Raw genomic sequence first — 19,396 nt, forward strand, 5'->3', positions numbered from 1 at the left:
ATATATATATGCAGGAATACCATCCTTTGATAAAATAGGTTCAATTTTTTAAAATCTTTTCTGTAAGTTTTTTTTTGATATAATATAAAAATTACGTATGACAATGACTTAAAAGCTCTTTGATGGATTTTAACAATTTAACTTTTGGTACAATGTTTTTTTTTATCTTTAATTTCTGAGTTTTAAAACTAAGGTTTAAGAGAGCCTGAATAGCTCACTTGGTCAAAGTTAGCTGTAGTCTTTCAGGCCTTCTAAGCAATAACTAAATATTTGACTTTTGAACCTCCTGTTTTATTTTCATAAGAATCATTTTGTCAATAAAGAGCATCTTATGAGAAGATTTTCAAAGTTGGGAATGTAAATATTGGTAAAAATTCCATTAAAGAGGCATTTACTCCAAAATTGGTCAATAGATCTTTATAAAACTTTTGGCTTAGGTCTGCCTTACCTTGCTGATCAATTTTACTTCTTTAGGAATTGTTGTTATGGTCTCTGTGCTTCTCGTGTCTCTTTTGACAAGTTATAGAAGTAAAAGGTATACAAACTCTTTTAAAAAGCAGACTTAAGATGTTGACCTTTTTAAATGCTTTGAGATACTGGTATGATTTTTCTTATGTGTTCGTATTTTCATGAATTACAAACAATTATCTTTTGTCCTGCAAAGAAAGTTATAGAATTAAGTGGCCTTGTCATGTTTTCTCATAACTCAGAAACGGAAAAATCATTGCATTGTTTTTTGTTTGTTTTACTTATAGATCAGAACCTCTCTGACTTTGAAGACAATGATATGGTAAGTTTTGCTGATCCTGGAATATACTGGAGGAAAAAAAAGGATATTTGGAATTTTCTTCTGCTGCACTGTTAAGAGTATTTTGTAAAACATTAGAATTGTATTCAGTGGGGTTTAGGGTTGTATTCAGTGGGGGTGTAGGGAGTTGGCATTTCATTTTTATTGGAAAATTGATCATTTTTATGTGTAAGATCGCCAAAAAATGGTAAATAATGTCTTTAAGCACCCCCTTTTTAGCTTACCTGGCCAAAGGCCAAGTGAGCTATTGCCATCACTTGGCATCCGTTGTCGTCGTCGTCCGTTTACAATATTTCAAAAGGCTTTTCCTTTGAAACTTCTGAGCGGAATTATATAAAACTTTGCACATATGTTCCTTAGGGTATCTTGCACAAAAGCTGTGATTTTTGTTCCATTAAAGAACGTGGCCACCATTCCTAAAAATAGAATATAGGGCTCAGGCTGTATTTTTTTACATATTTCTTCAAAATAGTTAGGTTTAGCCATTAGTTTTTCTCATATATCTCAAAAAACATTAGGTTTAGCCAAATTCTGACATGGATAAAAGTGTTCAGCATGATGAAATCTATCAGTGGTCAAATTTTCATTTTAATCTGTCAAGCCATTTAGGAGTTATTGCCCTTTTTCGACGTTTTTTTTGCTATTTTTAATATATCTTTCAAAAATTTTCTCCTCTGACCCTACTGGACCAATTGGAACCAAACTTGGAACTTGATTCCTTGGGGTATCTTGAACAAAAGTTATGTTTATTTTCTTGATCTGTAAAAAAAACATGGCTACCATTACTAAAAATAGAACATAGGGGTCAGACTGTAATTTTTCACATATATCTCCACAACCATTTGGTTTAGCCAAATTCCGACATAGGGTAAAAGTGTTCAGCATGATGAGATCTATCTGAGGTCAAATTTTCATTTTAATCTTCTAAGCCATGAAATGGTCCTTATGATAAATCCTACCAAAGTCTTCTTGAGTCAGAATTGTTAGACAACCTCTTGTTGATTTTGTTGCCATTGAAATACAAAATTCAGCCAGGTGAGCAATTCAGGCTCCTGGAAGCCTTTTTTTCTGAGAAACCCCAGCTGGTAACCCTTCTTCTCAAGGTGTCTGGATCCGCCTTGGTATTGACAAAATAAATATGGAAGTGTGTAATCAATAAATATTAGAAAACCATAATGATTTTTTTATTGATTTTGAACTTTGTAAATTTAGATGGTATTATTTGTTTAAAAAATGCAGTTAAATCAACAAAAAAAACATGGAAAATTTATTGATTTTAAAGAAAATAAATGACAATAATCTTGTTTACATTTGAATTTATTCCATATATTCTGTCTCTGAACTGGAATAAGTAATTGTTGTAAAACCACACCTTTAATAATAGGTAATTTTTATCATACATGGCAGTAAAACCAACCCCCTTTTTGAAGTACAAATTGCACTCGGCAGATGTTTCTAGAAAAGCAGAGGACACTTACCTTACCGGTGCACCTGATCCATGCTCCCAGTTTTTAGTGGAGTCCGAGTTGCTCATTTGTTTTTGTTACTTTGTGTGTATGATTTTAGTTACTTTATGTTCTTTGTTGTGTATGTCTGTTTTCCATGTCTGGTCTTTGTCCCTGGATTACATTCTTTTGAATACCGCTACAACCTTGGTTCCCTTGATTACTCTCTTAGACAAGTGTTTATTCATATTCACATATATATATAAATATATATTTAACTAATATGAAGTGATTCTAAAAGTATCTGCTCCAGTGATCGAATTTAAGGGAAAATACTTGCTAAATGCAAATTGAAATCAATTTTGCTTGTAGAAATTATTTCTACTTACTAAAATTTGCTAGTGGAATTCTATATGTTGTATAGATAAAGTCCAGAAATAACCAAAAAAAACTTTGAATTATGCGAGTGTAAATTTTCTGTACTTGCTAAATTTAGTTAGTGGAAAAAAATTTGAAATTCAATCCCTGTGCTCTTGAAAGGTTTTTTTTCAGGTTTTGGTTTTATAGATAGGTTTCACTGTAATAGAATTAGTAAAAAGTAAGAGTCCCTGTAAGAATCAGGCACTACTGCTACACTCCTTGAGACATTTAGGTTTCCCACACCCACAATACCCAAATGCACGATAAACAAATGCTTCTATCAGGTGTTTAAACGAACGCTCCGAATGTGCGTTTAAATGCATGGTACACAAAAGTTCCCAGCGTGTGTTTAAACACATGATAGACGAAAGATGAAAAATTATAACATTGACATATAATGAAGACAGAAAAAATAGAAAATAAAATTAATGAAATTATATAAATTATTAATAGCAAAACATATATAAAAATAACAGCTAAATCAAGGAAATAATCAAAGTACAAAAATAAACGAGTGCTTCTATCGTGTGTGTTTAAATGAACACTCCTAGTGTGCGTTTATCGTGCGTTTAAACGAACACTCCTAGCGTGCATTTATTGTGCATTTAAACAAACGCAAAACGATGTGTAAACGCACAGTTAACGATACATAAATGCTAAAATGAGAAACGTGAATGTCTCGAGGAGTGTAAAATTATTAATGGAACTTTTTTGCTGAAATGCATTTAACACATGTGCAGTTCAGCCTCTTCTTTCCTCTCTTACTAACCACTGCAGATGTCCCTCCCCCTTAGTAACCGCTTGAGACGTCCCTTTTCTCTCTTACTAACCACTGCAGAGGTCACTTTCCTCTTACTAACCACTGCAGATGTCCCTTTTCTCTCTCACTAACCAAAGCCCTTTCAAAATTCTCACATTATTTAAACTAGATGTTGTGTGACAGTCAGTTAACTTTGCAAAATTCTTGATTTTTTTTAGATAGCTGTCTGCAGAGTTGAGAGAAATTTTCAAACATTAGGCACTGTTCAGAGCTTACACTTTAAAATATTAAGAGATTGTCTTTTGAGATTTTGTTTGAGGAGCTAATAGAATGTATATATTATTGTGTATTTTAGGACTATGAGAATATGTTTTCTCCACCTCCTCCTTACAGACCAATGAATGAGATGGAGAAGATGAACTTTGTTAAGGTTAGTAAATAAATATTCCCTAATTTTTCCACCAAAGTGGTAATGCATTATATGATACCCTCTGAAAGTATTGTATCAGTCACCCAATCATTGACCCTACCGGTGCACCTGGTCCATGATCTTAGTTTTTAGTGGAGTCTGAATTGCTCATTTGCTTTTGTTACTTTGTATGTATGATTTTAGTTACTTTATGTTCTTTGTTGTGTATGTCTGTTTTCCATGTCTGGTCTTTGTCCCATGATTACATTCTTTTGATTACCGCTATAACCTTGGGTCCCTTAATTATTTTTGCACAGTTGCTTAGTACCATACCATACATGTAAAGTTCATGTTTTAGCAAAATCCAAAATGCGGTTTTTGAGTAAGGTCATCCCCCTTTTTTCACCACTATGTGCTGGATTATTACTCAATGTTCCATAAATGCCCTATTTTTACTTTACATGTATTAGAGCACATCATAAGTAGGCATACTAGTTTTTTAAGTGGATATTCCAGAGAAAAAATTGGTTAATCAATTAGATGTACACTGGGCAGATGGGTATCAGCAGAAACTAATTTGTGCTGAATCCTATTCAAAATCTTTTCAAATATGATCATGTTGATATAGTGGCCTGTACTTTAACATTAATAGCTTTTAAGATAACAATGCTGTGTTAGCACTGGTAGTAAGGTATATTTTTTCGTTTTTTTTTTTTAATTTAAGAATTGTAATAACAGCGTCGGATAAAAAAATTATGAATGTGTAGCCGTATTGACTGATTTCCAGTTTTCTCTATATAATCAACAAACTTTTCAAGTATAAGGGGAACACTGCCCCCCACCCCCCTTGCATCCCCTAATGAATGATACTAAACAAAACTTGTAACATTTGTAACTCTGCTTTGTAGGACATCAGAGTAGAACTTGATACAGATCCATTCAACAACAGAATAGAATGGGAACAGGTAAGTTTAGTTCCAGAAAGCACAAGTTTTCATACCCAGGCTGCTTATTACAGTGGGGACTACATTAGCAACCCCCTGTTCAGAACATCCAGTACACTTTTTCTGTAATAGATTTTTCAGTATCTTTTGGAGGGAATGCTTGTTATTATATTAGGTATATTGTTTTTGCATGTTGACTTGTACTGTGTCTCCTCTTTCTAGGTTCATTGCTTATCATCTACTACTGTGAAAGTACTTTAATTCGTGGATACCAATTTTGGTGGATTAGGGAAGAAACACTTGTTCATAGATTCTTGAATTTATGGTTTTGAGGTGTTAAGTATACACATCAATGGAAATCTCCTTTTTGTTGGGAACCAAATTTCATGGTTTGGCCTACCCATGAAAACCACGAAAATTGACACCCCATGAATAATAGTACTTTTACAGTATACTATTAATTTGACAGAATAGTTGAATGGGGTTTTCTTAGCATACACCCCTTGAGACATTTAGGTTTCCCCCATGCATGATACCCAAACACACGCTAAACGCTGACCAAAGTACGATAAACGAATGTTCGTAGCATGCGTTTAAACGATTGCAAGATGATGTGTAAATGCAGGATAAACGAACACTAAAATGGGAAACGTGAACGTTTTTTCTCCAGGTTTAAGAGAAGGGGTAATCATTAGCACATCTCTGATGTCTCATCAGCTAACATTATATATACTTTTAAGTACCAGCCCATATAAAATTCAGACACATATATTCATATATATAAACACCATATCCATCCATTTGTTATTTTGTCTGTCTGTCTTTATTTTGTTGCAGTTATTTCTACTATTGATGGATGAATTTCAAAAGTATGTGGCTTTGTAAAGATTGGGTATAAGTTGTATGCACATTTTGGTTTGGAATTTTCTCTATTGGTGGGGTATACCCAACAACACATTAACTTTCTGTTGTTTCTAATTTAATCTCTCCTGCTTTTTTCACATTAATCATTTCTTATTTTGCATTTCCCACTAATTTTGTCCCTGCATTAGAATTTCAAGCGATACTTTCTGTCGCCTGAAATAAATTTTTTTTTTACTTTTTTTCAGTGTTTCCCTCCCAAGTCTGAATGGATCACCTATGACAGGCATTTGAGATCAGATTTCAACCCACTGATTGAATCTGTAAACCCAAAAATTGCTCCAACACCCACTGATACCCGACCAGAGTCCTGTAAGACAGAGTCAAGACCAGACTCCATTCAAGCTGATCCAATCCCAAAGAAAAAGGCCTCTGATCTAATTACTCTTGGTCGCCATAAGATGTCCTCTTTTAATCCATTAGTGCTAAATGATGGCCTTCAAAAAGCAACATCAGAAAAAACATTAGAAGATATAGAGGAAGGGAGAGTAACTCCTATAACTCAGATGTCTTTGATGGATGAACCGGTTACCGAGAAATTGCCATTTGCTCATGAGGAGATGGTTGTACCCTCTGTCAAGTTGCCTCTGCCATCAGATTTTGTTGTTGAAGCCTCACTTGACACTGAAGGTCCACAATTTAACTTGCCAAAAATAGAAAAGTTGCAAGCACCTACACCTGTTGAGCCCTGGGCAGTTACTACAGATGTTGTACCTTATGAGGATCGCCCAAGTACTTCTGGAGCTTCCTCTTCTAGTGGACCCCATGATGCCTCAGGTGCTGTACCAAATTCAGATGATCAAGCTGACGAGACCAAACAACCTCCAAGACCAATGTCAAGGAATGCCTCTAGATGGGCCCCTACTTTTGTTACTCATCAGAAGTCCAATTTATCACTGCATTCTTTAGGGGATAGTGATGATGAGGATGGAGACAAGACATCAAGAACCAATAGACCAAAATCTCAGTACCGTGTCAGAGAGGCCAAGCCTGAAGAGGCCCAGTATGATGGACCATATAGCAGCTACCCTGACTCTCATACACCAATGCTTTAGTACTGTAGGTTAACTGTATTATGGACTTGAAATCTTTGTGGTTTGATTTTATGTTTTTTTTTTTTATTTTTTATGTATTTAAATCTGTTTAATATTTGAAGTTTAAACAGAAGATTTGGTATTTATATGCTGCTACAATTTCAGTTATAGTATTTTCTCTATTCTTTAACAGTAAGTACGACTGCTCTGTTATTTGCAAGTTCTTGTTGGCCTGGAAAGATCAAATCGTAGAGACATATTGATTGATGAGATCTCAAAATCTCAAATATATTTTTTAAATTATTTCAAATATGTATACTATCTCAACATGCTGTTGTAAGTGTTCTGGAAAGATGTATTTTATTAGGGAGTTCACACAATATCATTTTTTAATAATTGATAATTAAAAAATTGTGAAATTTAATTAAGGAGTTTACATTTTTTTTTATAAAATCTGTGATAGCTGTGTGTTTGTATTGTTGAGATGTTATGTACTACTTGTCCCTGATATTGTTATTATGGTTTGACCTTGTAATAAAATGTTAGCATTTCAGTCCTGTTTTACATTTACCTTAAGAATTGAACTAATTATAATACATGGGTGGATCCATGTAGGGTTGAGAACTACCGTACATCATGACCATAAGTTATACAAAGAGGACACAACCCGTGTCATGCCGAATACTGTTTTAAATATAGTGTTGGTTTATATGAAAAGTCGACCCTTTGAGCGAACCATAATTGTTAATAACAAAAAATGGCTTTACCCCCATTTTCAATAAAAGGAAATGGCGGCCACGTTTTATTTGATCATAAATCATAACGTATTTCTTGTGCAGGGTACCCTAATGAACATTCATGCCAACTTTAGTTAAATCATCTGAGAAAATGTTTGAAGAAAAAAGACGATAAGGGACGACAATAGCTTACATGGTCCTTTGGAAATATTTTTAAAAAAATATTGGTAAACAGAACTATTATTGTCCGATTGCGAAATATATGCCATCGATTTATAAGTTTCTTGTCGATGATTATATTTGATAACAAAGTGCATACTTATATTGAAGTTAAAAAGTGACATTCTAATCGAATTGTGTTTTGTTGTATCGAGTGGAGATTAATTACTAAGATCCCAATCGGCGTAGCTTACAAAGTAACTATAATTAATATAAGCATGATCTACATTTACAAGAAAATCCAAGCAGACAATTTAACATATAACTAGAATGGGTATGGTGAATGTGTCAAAAAGAAAACAACCCCAATTGGATGAAAATGCCAGCCCATGCCAAGGCCACTCATTGGTCTTCCATGAACGACGACGAAATCCTCATGCCACAGGGCAGGCTGTAGATTGCCCCAAAGCATCATCATACACAGGTACACGAAACAAATTACCCTATATTCCCAAGTATCAATATCGAATGGTCAAGTCGTATTTATCAGGATATCAATCAATTTGACAATTAAACAAATGACAGTACTTAGACGCCTCGACATCATGCCAGCGATATTGTTCTTCATCATTCATTCTAATAAAAAAAATCCCATCGGGCCCTTCTGCCTGGTCTGGCTGTCCTTTGTCCCAATTGAAGTATTGAATCACACTGCCATCATCGTATCTAGACACGCAACCGTTCATGTGTACCTGGATCTCTCTGGCTCCCTGAATTAGGATATATGAGGTATCAGTTGCTTTTAAAACAGGAACAAGTTACACTACAGACAGTTGTACATATACCTTTAATTTAGAACGTACATGTATACTGTCAGGTATGCAGGCATTGGACAAAAGAAGGGCTAACATAAAGATTTTGAAAGGGGATCCAGACTATCATTTTGCTGATTTTTTGTCCGAATTGTGTAAGAAATATTTCTGTAAATGAATACATGTTCCAACAAACAGTGGTTCTGACCATCTTCTCTTGAAAACGGAAAGGTAATAACAGAAGAAAATTGGACATCCAAGGTCAATTCTATAACCATGCTAAGACAGTTTGTTTTAATGTCCTGTGCCCAACTCATAAGCACTCGGTGCTTATGTTTTGTGCTTATTTAACTACTGAAAAGCAGTTGAAGTGCACAACTTGAGATTTCACGTATAGCACGCAGGATTATACGTGCAAAATATGGTCGTATAACATTGGAAGCCAAAATGTGACTTGCAATAATCTTTGTCAGATCGAGATTCAGACACTTGCGCTGTTCACCTCGAGTAACACTTCACTAAAAAGCTCCTGCGTTTATAAACTATGAAATGAGCTCCCTTATAATGGAAATTACAGAATTTCGAGGGAAACCGTTACGGTAGTTTTTTAAGTATTATTTTTTTAACAAAAATCAAGGATTAAAAAAAATATTTTAAATTATTGTTTAGACTACAACTTATTACCAGCGTTGTATTGCAGCAGGCATTTCACGAGCATAAAACTCACAAAGTTCAAGATCAAAACAGATTCAGAAGCTGAACCGCGTACGCTGTGGGTGATTGTACCTTTATCAAAGGCTCATATAAGCAACTGATAAGGAGCCTCAATGAAAATAACAAAGGGGGTCTTTTTATCAAAATTAAAAGTAAAATTTAACTGTGGAAAACAATTTTTAAAAAAAGTCCAAATATAGTAGTACGGCGTATTGATGTATAGCATGTAGTGCTGTACCAGCCTTAGACCAAGACCTAAATATGGATTATTTTTTATCGTTTATTCCATCTGGAGAAGTTGTTTGTAATTTCTTCATCCAAAAGCTTTCCCCTGATACTCTTTTACATTTTGACCAGTTTTTATTATGTTCTATGGTCGTAACAACGATGTTGTTGAGATCCTCCTGGTTGTGTCCGGTGGATCTAAGATGACGACTTAGAGGGAGGTCTGGTTTGCTTTTGTAGTCACTGCGATGACCATTCATACGCCTGTTGAAAGTTTGTTCTGTTTCGCCAACGTACTGCATACCACATCGGCGCTGGAGAAGGTATATGGTATTTTCGGTTTTGCAAGTCACGTCTATATATATATATATTTATATATATATATATATATATATATATATATATATATATATATATATATATATATATATATAGAAAAGTCAGAAAAAATTCCCAACAATGTTAGAACTGTCAAATTTGCGATGCAAATTTTTGGTCGTTCCCTCCGAGGGACTCGAACTCGTACCGTTGTGACATCTATGGCAACACCGCCTGCACAACGTCCAGCGCCCTAGACCACTATTATCAATAGGCGTCGCCTTAATATATTCAAGCTGTTAATTAATTGTCAAACAAATAAAATTAGATCACCGATAAAAAAGATAAGTGGAGTTGAGAGGAAAGATTCACAAAGATTACAAGTTATTGAATGAAGGAGAAAAACTCTGCAGAGAAATATTTTAGACGAAGAACTTTGCCGGTTTTGTATGATACAGAAGAGATAGTTGCCACCAAGACCTGCCCAAAAGAGGTATATATAGATATAATTATATTTAAGTGTTTTTGAAAAATGATTTGACGTTTATTTATTTATTTATTTTTGTTTTTTGTTTAAATTTTGTTCTTGTTTTTGTTTTTGTTTTTTGTTTTTTGTTTTGCTTTAAAATGTACCGCGATATCCAATATGTAATTTAATGGATTTGTTTGTTTTTTTTCAATATAACATAAGGTGGCGCTCTATTTTAACCGCCCCTTGACACCTTCATCAGAAATTGATTGACTTAAAAAAAAGGTTTACATGTAATCTTGTGGTAAACTACAAATCACTGGGCGGGTGCTTCAGGGGTTTTGAAAATTATAGTTACTTAATTTAATGAAACCCCGTTTAAAAATATTAACCAAAACATTTGCGATTCAGTCGTTTTACATGTATCATGATTACTCTCTGCATTATAAAAACAGATACAGTTGTAAATAATTAGGTCCATATTTATATTGCTGAATACATGTACTAGGTTAGAAATGTGAATGTTTTCGAAAGAAGATGCAAATAAATCTATGTTCAAACCGATATGGTACAACAATAGTTCATTTTAGTGGTAAATACTGTTATCTAAATTAATCCCGGGAATTAAATTGCGGTTGTTCAGTTTTATTGATAGTATTTTATTTTGGTTAAAATATAAAATGATATAATTAAAATTTCTAAATGTCATTAGATAATTGAACTTTTTACTGCTTGCAAACCATCTGGACCGTCTCCCCTGCGCGTCACGTACATTTCTCGCCTGGCATTTATTGCCGGACGTAGTAAAGTAAACAGAAAAGTATTTTTTGTTGACTTTATGACAGATTATCATGCTAAGTTCTCAATATACATAGCAAATGATTATTTCAAGCAGGAAAATATGTCAAATCATGTACATAAATTACACTTACTATGACATTTTAGACGGAGTTTGAACTTCTTTTACCTACAAACTTTAAAGAATATTAGGTTGCCTTAGGATCGTAATCGACAGAAAGCAATATTCACACGTAAGTGGCAATTACACACATACATTTTGTATACTTTTAAAATATTTGGTAACAATCGAAATGCGTCAACGTGGTTTTTTTTTTATGATAATACAAATAATTGTAAAATTTGCCCAATTTTATTCGGTAAAACTCTTAACAAAAAGTTTTAATGAACCTGGGAGCAAATTGATGAAAAAAAAACACGAGGCTGTTTATTTGAGACTATATACATGCTTTTTATTTATTAGGGAGAACACATTCTGATTAAATGGAACGGATATGGTGAAGAAGAAAACACATGGGAACCAGAAAATCACATTCCTAAAAGTTTGGTTAGAGATTTCCGTGTCCCACAGTTCCAGACGAGTGTGTACGACACTTTTCTCGGCTTCTGGAAGAGAAAGTGCATGCGCGACTGAAGTCTAGCACGGAGACCTTTACTGTCACCTTTCCAAATCAGTTGTTCCGTAGTGTGTTTAATTCAACGAAAGAGATTCTGGCAGAACTAGATGACTTTAAAAGATTAGCACTTTCCAATCATTGGTATTTCTCATACCGTAGTAACGGACATGGAGTTTCTTTGAAATTTCCAGTCAAAATTGTTCCGCTAATAACATTTAAGGACATTTTTTTTCCCGTCAGTGGAAAACTTTTATGTGAAAAGATCCGAACAGAGAAATTGAAATTAATGTCCGCCATAGAGTCGGTTAATTTTTGATAATACTTCGTAAAAAATGTCGGACAATCTTTCGCCGTTGGACAGTTATAAGTATCAAAATTACTGAGAACTCTCAGTTCGTCAATAGAGCCGATGTCAATGAATCAGAGATAGCACTTACTTTAAGCTTAACGAACAATTTTGTCAGACAAATACACAATTTATCTGAAAAATACTCTCTTTGTCATATCACGACCTTAAATAGCCAGATTGACTTTCTTCAGTTAACATATAGTAAAAGAATAAAAACCAGGATTCAGGCTCTCGTGTATAAAGTATACGCCAAATTAAAGACGTTAAAGGAGATAGCAGATATCATATTTGTGTAAATCAAGTACATTTGCAATATTTAGAACAGAACTATACAATGTTAAGGAACAAAACTTTATTCTTAGTACAGTCAGTGAGAAAAATGTTGAAATCGAGAAAAAAATGTCAAGATTTTTATGAAAAGCTGCTGACTTATTATGATGTTGCCACTGTTATTAACGATCAGAATTTATAGATAATGACACTGAAAGACTATAACAGAGAAGATCTGTTTCTGTTCCCTTCCATGGTCGTGATCAATAAGCAGACGTACGACTGGTACTTTCATTATTCAGCAATCACAATACAACAGCAACGTACAAACAATAAGAAGAGAGAAAGAGTCAGGAGACTCCCTTCTTGATGGCGAACCCTCTGAAGTTCTCTCTTTAATAAGTTCCTCTTAGTCCTTTTTTCTAAGTTCCCCATCTCCCTATATATACTAACGATTATGTAAAACAATTATGTATTGGTTAAACCCCCTGTTCATGTCCATGTTATGATTGATTCACTATGTTTATTTCCTCCCTCTTAATTTGTCATTTATTTATTGATATTACCCTCTTAATTGTAAATGAACCTGTACAACTACCATTTTCCTTATGCACCTTTGTTATCTTAATGGTTGTTTATGTATATGGGTATGTCATTCATGTGTACAGGTAACGCATCTTTTTGATTTGTACAAGTATGTGGTTATAATTTGTTTTATTATCTGTTGTCCACGTTGCAATTTCATCATGTATTGGGAGTTATTTTGTACCTGTTCTCATGTTTTGTATAGTTGTTTTACCTATTATACATATTAAATTAATCAAAAGTTCACATGATAAAATATCAGTTATAAAGTCTCAAAATGTCCATACACTCTCCTCCCTTTCTCAAAGACTAACATGATTTAATCAAGAATGTCTAACCACTGTCTTATCACAAGACAGCAACACATATTTGTTAGATCGAATCAAATGTTTAGAAGTAAACTACCGAAAATGAATCAACCATGCTTTGATGTAAACCAGATGCAACCAAAAACATAATTTCGGACACTTAAATTATTGAAAAACGAAGTAGTAAGTTAAGTTTGATCCGCATTTACAATAAACAAAACGTCCAAATTCCAAGCAGATACAAATAATACGGAATGGTCACTGAGACGCTGAGACGTACATAGGCAAAATTATTTCACATGATTTTCACCTGAATTGGGCAAATAAACTAAGTGACAGAGTTCACGTGAAATTCGGGTGAATGGAGCCTTCACGTGAAATTCACACGAAAAGTTCACGTGAAATTCGTGTTTAGTGAATTTCACATGAAAATCATGTTAATTTCATGTGAATTTCACACGAATTTCACGTGAAGCTCGATTAACATGAATTTCACGTGGAAAACATTTGCCTGTGTATTACTAAGGATATCAATCAATTTGACAAACAAATGACAGATCTTTTGACGCTCTGACGTCATTCCAGCGATATTGTTCTTCATCTTTCATTCTAATAAAGAATTCCCCATCGGGTCCTTCTGTCTCGTCGGGTTGTCCGTTGTCCCAATTGAAGTATTGAATCACACTGCCATCATCGTATCTATAGACAGACGTTCCAGGATCTCTGGCTCCCTGAATTAGGATATCTGTTGTACCGGTTGCCTCTAAAGCAGGAAGAAGAGAGATTATGAAAAAAAACCACTTCAGGCATAGAGTGGCCGATCCAAATATTTTTAAAAGGGGATCCGAGACGGGAGAAAAGGGAGTTCCAGGCTATTATTTGCCCATTTATGCTTAAAATTTGTACGAAATTAACAAAAGTTTTCAACGAAAGAGGGGTCCGATCCGAGTATCCATCACTGTACAACTGTGCATTGGATGTCATTCCAGAACTTGCTTTCTACCAGGAACGCGTACGGCAAACGCCTTTCTTGCAAAACGGAAAACTATTCAACCAAATTTTAGAAATAGAGCTCTCTATCTAAGCTGGACATCCGTAGCAAACTTTGCATTAAGGTTGACATCTACGGTACTGAATGGACGTTTTTAGCATTGGCAGGACGGTTTAAGGTAGATCATACCTACTATTTATATAGTATAGATATTCCTGGTTTTTCTGAAGGTGACATTGAATAAATATACTAAAGAATCTTAATGTAAAAACATTTTTAACATATATGGATTCTGTAGGGAATTTCCACAATTTCCCAAACTATTAGATCTAATATATTGATTTTTTTATAAATTCATTTGAAGAACAATTAAATGACATTCTTTCACATTTCAAAAAGAAAATTTGTGGTATTTGAATTCTTTTTCTTGTAATATAATTTACAATTACATTTCTATAGAACATTTTCTCGCCAAACTTGAATTAATAAGGCTATGAAAATATTGGTAAGAGAAAATTATATGAAAATTATATACCTCATTCATAAGCCAGAAAATATATTCATGAACAGAAAGAGAACAGTAGAATTTAGAAATGGCACTCATATTTTGAAACTGTTCGGTTGACCGCTGACCGCTGATTCCGCATTGTTTGTAGAACTATTATAATAAAGTGGTCTGTGGTTATGTCCAGTCGCGGGATCAATACGTTGGGTAAACTTTTTTTTTTTCGCTGAATCTAAGAAATTTTGTTTCAATGTCTTTTACCCCATTTCTTAGTACTCTGCGCTAAAACATTGTTTTGAACGGGAAAAGTTTGACAACTGAAACAAGCAGTTGAAGTGCACATCTCGGAGACTTCATGTATAGCACGCAGGTTATATCTGCAAAATATGGTCGTATAAAATTGGAAGTCGAAATACGACTCTCATAATCTATGTCAACAAACACTTGAAATTGATATTGATTTTGTGTATCATGACAAGTCTGACACCCGTTCTGGTTATACGATCGCATTTTTTTTCTGTCGTATAATGGTATCACCCTGTCGTCGTATACGACCGCAATTTTTTTCGGTCGTATAAAGGTATCACCCTGTCGTTGTCTTTGTAATTGTCGTCCGTTAACTTTAGTCTATTATCGATAACGAGTAAAACTTGTTAGATATTTTTTTTTTGGAAAGGGGGGGGGGATTTTGATACATTGTTCCCAACTAGTTCCTATAGTTCCTGGAGAGTTTTCACCCATCCCGTTTGGAAATGAGGGGCTGAAAGGGGAAAATTGGTGTTATCATTAGAATTTATAGGAAAAGTTTATTGTTGATACTTTCTGAATGTTCTGACATTTCAATGTTTGAAAAATGTAACAATGTGGATGGGAAGGACATTTTGAGAGGGGCCATTTGTTAACAAAACATATATTTTTTTATGAAGGACTATGTTCAGTCTAAAGGGGAAATAGGCCCATGGTCATCCTGCCTTCCCATAGATGTTCACCCTCCGTGTACATATAGATTAAACACCTCGGTCTTCTGCACGAGTAATCATGGGAACCAAGGTTATAACGGTAATCAAAAGAATGTAATACAGGGACAAAGACCAGACATGGAAAACAGACATACACAACAAAGAACATAAAGTAACTAAAATCATACATACAAAGTAACAAAAGCAAATGAGCAACTCGGACTCAACTAAAAACTGGGTGCATGGACCAGGTGCACCGGTAGGGTAAGCGTACAATTAAGATCATCATTGTTCATTGCAAAAGAAGGTGTATGAGTTAATCGATTTGTAGTACTCACCTCAAGTTACAAACACTGCACTGATATGATCATGTGTTAAAAAACTGTGAAATGAGCTTCCTTATGAAGGAAGTTATGGCATTTTAATGAAAACCGCTACGGTAGCTTCTTTTTAAGTTTCATTATTTTTTTATATGAACCAATTAATGTTTAAGGTATATCATGAGTAAATACTATTTATAAATCCTTGTTTAGGATTCATATACAAATTTTTACCAGCATTGTTTTGCAACAGGAAACAGCTCAATATTAAAGTACTAGTTCCATCATCCCCTAGTATGATCAAATAACCTTAGAAAATCGCATAAGATAGAGATGGTGATCTACTTAACTTATGACCTTCATTATATTAATTTTTAATAACTTAATTATTACCTAAGAAAGTTCGAATGAGGAACTGTTTCCATCCCTTGTCGATGCGGATAATCGATGCACCATTTGTTTCACAGTAAGTTTTTGCCGACTCTCGGATAAGTTGGTCAGACTTGTACAGGAAACAGAAACACGCTTGTTCATTGTATATGAAACCTAGATGAATCGGACAATTCTCCCTTTTTACCATGCAACCTAAAATACAATGAGACAACGAAGATATTCTAAATTGAACAGGACGCAGAATTCCAAGATACTGTAATGAGAGATTCTCAAATTACGGTGCGACATGTTTGGGCGTACGGACAGACCATGTGTAAGCCATAATACGACCCGTTTTCGACATGTGTTTAAAAATTTATTTTTTAGATCCATGTATTAACGTACATCTGTTCCAAATAAATATAAAAAGTAAATAGATCATGTTTGTATTCTGTAGTTATGAATTCCCGTAGAGCACAGGTTATAGAAATTCTTCTGTCAACAACTGGGAGGCCACCATAAACGGGTCGGTACTTATAACAAATAACTATATAATACCGTGTTTTTAATTACAGTTCGATTTAAGCAGAGTTTGTTAGTCGGGATTGTTTGACATACATACAAAACATACATTGATCATCTTAAAACAACACATTTGATGTACATAGGCGAAATCAATCCCCTTTTATGTTCGAAAAGTTTGATTGATTCTACAGAGTCAAACAGTAATCACTGGAGAAGTCATCCTTAGGCCATCGGCGCCCCCTTTCGGGATTTCTGGTTCTACCAATGATGTATATCAGCATTCATCTTAATTATAAACAAATAAAATAGCAACTCGATAAAACCCTGAACTTTCATAAATCTTACCATTGATGTGATGTAAACATTTTTCAAACTTAATTGTCCACTACATATCAAGGCGAAATTTTATACCACTATAACTGTTTGTTTTGTCTTAATTAAGCGATATTCTGATGCTACTTGACTTAGCTGCAGAAAGCATTTTACAGTTTTTAAATCCTTGCCTGTAGATTCAAGTTTTGAGAATTCAATTCTGCTTCTGTAATTTGGGGAAATTATTCTTCAAGTTTAAAAGTGAATTAACAAACACGTTCAAGAGTTATCAAGGGAACCACGGTTCTATGGTAACCAAAAGAACGCAATCCAGGGACAAAGACCAGACATGGAAAACAGACATACACAACAAAGAACATAAAGTAACTAAAATCATACACACAAAGTAACAAAAGCAAACGAGTAACTCGGACTTCACGGAAAACTTGGATCACTGACCAGGTGCACCGGTAGGGTAAGCGTCCTCTGCTTGAAATGTTTTATTTGTTGCTTGGTGTCGTTACTGTAATACCAAGTATGTTTGTTTGTTTTTTTTACCAAGAACTTACTGATTTTTTGTTGTCTTTTTCCTTGGTTTTCATTTCGTTATTACTTAGTTTTACCGCGATAATCTGATTACCAGTGCATTAAATACTTTCAAACCTCTTATAACAAAGTAATATTTCCATCCAGTCTCTGGTACACTTCCCGTTAGTTCAACATAAATAAAATCATTTCCAAACTGTCTACATTGTCTGGTTTCTTCCCTGTATTGGTAAGAAGAGCATTCGTCGTTCGCCCCGCACGCCGAAAGACATTCCATGTGACTTCTGGACTGGAAAACATCTAAATGCGATTCCGTTATTTTCTTGTCACGAAAGTCTTGCTGCTCCAATTTACGAAGCACATGTTTCTTTATCTGAGCATTAACTAGACATATATATAATGATACAATGTGACATAAAAATACGTCCGTTTTAATGTAAAACATCGTGTACACGTGAAACGATGTCCCCTATTCTTTGATTTCACAGTAGATTGAAGACACTTCCGTTGCGCAGACTTAATTTTAATACATTTACCATTCGGTGTCAACAACGACATCAATAACTTCAATTCTTTTCTTTATAAATTAATTTGAGATAAATACTGTAATCTTATTGGTTAAAATAATTTTGTTATATCACAATGGATAAACAAATGTTGACACGCCCCTATTCAGTTAAATTCAGAGCTATTCTCATGTTTAAAGATAAAAATATGTATTAAAATTAATTTATAAAAATTGGTTATGATAAAAAATTTGCTATTGGAAAATAACATAATTTTTCCATGTGCGTATTTTGTTTATTGCACTTCGCGCAATAAACAATATGCACATGGAAAATGCATGTTATTTTTCAATAGACAAAAAACTGTTTATTATTGCCAATACTTGCTCACTCTCAGGTCTTAGATATTCCATTAATATGACGAATTATTCTTCTGTAACTGTCATACACAATTACTGAAAACAGTATTCGTGTAAAATAAAACGAATACGATTATAATAATCTGTCACCAGTATTATGTGAGAGAACCAAGGTCAATCCAATTTCGGTATACAGTTTTTTTTTTAATTCGGAATGGTTCTTCACATAAAATAGATACAATTAGCATCGGGGTTCAAGCAGGTCACAGACGACACTCGTTAACGAATTAATTTTCTCACCATTTTTCCCCTTTATAAGCATGCAGTAAAAAATATTAGGATAAATTTAAATAGCTTCCCCGTTGTTTTCTAAATATATTGAATAGTTGGCGTTGAATTAGATGTACTACTTGAGATGTTAAGGCTTCGACCTTTGCGGCTGCACGCATGCTCATGTCATGAGACGCGACCAAAAATTTCTTAACCACTGTTCACACTGGAATTTAAACCTTTCCTAAGTGTTCATGAACTTCTTTACCAACAGTTCTTTGGCAGTCAACACCATCCAATCAATAGTTACGTGAACAAGTATTAACATTTTCAAATACTTTATATTGAATGGATGAGAATTGTGAATTTCCATTCCTAACCCCATTATCTGTGGTAAGTGTATGTATAGAATGATGAACAATATTTCAATATACCCAGAAGGAATTGCAGCCATGTTAGATTTATCTGTAGTTAAAATCTAAAAGGGTTTTATTCCAGATATTTGAGCTCGATCTTCTGTCGATCATCATCTAATAGTAATTGGATATACGTTTATAATCATTAGGCAGGGGCGGACCCAGGCACTTTGAAAAGGAGGGTGTCAGCTGGGGTTCCTCAGAAAAAAGGGA

The 19,396-nt window shown here is 34.2% G+C and overlaps 2 protein-coding genes across 2 annotated transcripts in view; one reads left to right on the plus strand and one right to left on the minus strand.

Moving 5' to 3' along the window:
- Positions 1-7,294, plus strand: part of LOC148601762 (uncharacterized) — a 247,117-nt gene extending 239,823 nt beyond the window's left edge. Inside the window, exons 214-217 of the mRNA XM_088556149.1 lie at positions 756-790; positions 3,789-3,863; positions 4,751-4,807; positions 5,896-7,294. Of these exons, the coding sequence (XP_088412275.1) occupies positions 756-790; positions 3,789-3,863; positions 4,751-4,807; positions 5,896-6,762 (1,034 nt within the window). The 3' untranslated portion in view covers positions 6,763-7,294. The remainder of the gene's footprint in view (positions 1-755; positions 791-3,788; positions 3,864-4,750; positions 4,808-5,895) is intronic.
- A 5,017-nt stretch (positions 7,295-12,311) lies between these two features.
- On the minus strand, positions 12,312-18,122 carry LOC148601763 (C-type mannose receptor 2-like). The gene is made up of 3 exons (XM_088555824.1): positions 17,750-18,122; positions 16,271-16,462; positions 12,312-13,865 (listed from the first exon to the last, which is right to left on the minus strand). Exons 1-3 carry the CDS (start codon positions 18,075-18,077, stop codon positions 13,633-13,635), a joined length of 753 nt encoding a protein of 250 aa, XP_088411950.1. The 5' UTR covers positions 18,078-18,122; the 3' UTR covers positions 12,312-13,632.
- Positions 18,123-19,396: the final 1,274 nt, after the last annotated feature.

The sequence above is a fragment of the Perna viridis genome, chromosome 12 (assembly GCF_037379345.1).
Source record: "Perna viridis isolate PV_CMFRI_1.1 ecotype Kerala chromosome 12, ASM3737934v1, whole genome shotgun sequence".
NCBI classification, from domain to species: Eukaryota; Metazoa; Mollusca; class Bivalvia; order Mytilida; family Mytilidae; genus Perna; species Perna viridis.

Coding starts and splice junctions, on each gene's coding strand:
- LOC148601763 (XM_088555824.1), bottom strand. CDS start 18,077: ATGTTTTACATTAAAACGGACGTATTTTTATGTCACATTGTATCATTA. Junction 16,463..17,749: donor ATATTACTTTGTTATAAGAG/GTTTGAAAGTAT, acceptor ATTGTATTTTAG/GTTGCATGGTAAAAAGGGAG. Junction 13,866..16,270: donor CCTCATTCGAACTTTCTTAG/GTAATAATTAAG, acceptor TTCCTGCTTTAG/AGGCAACCGGTACAACAGAT.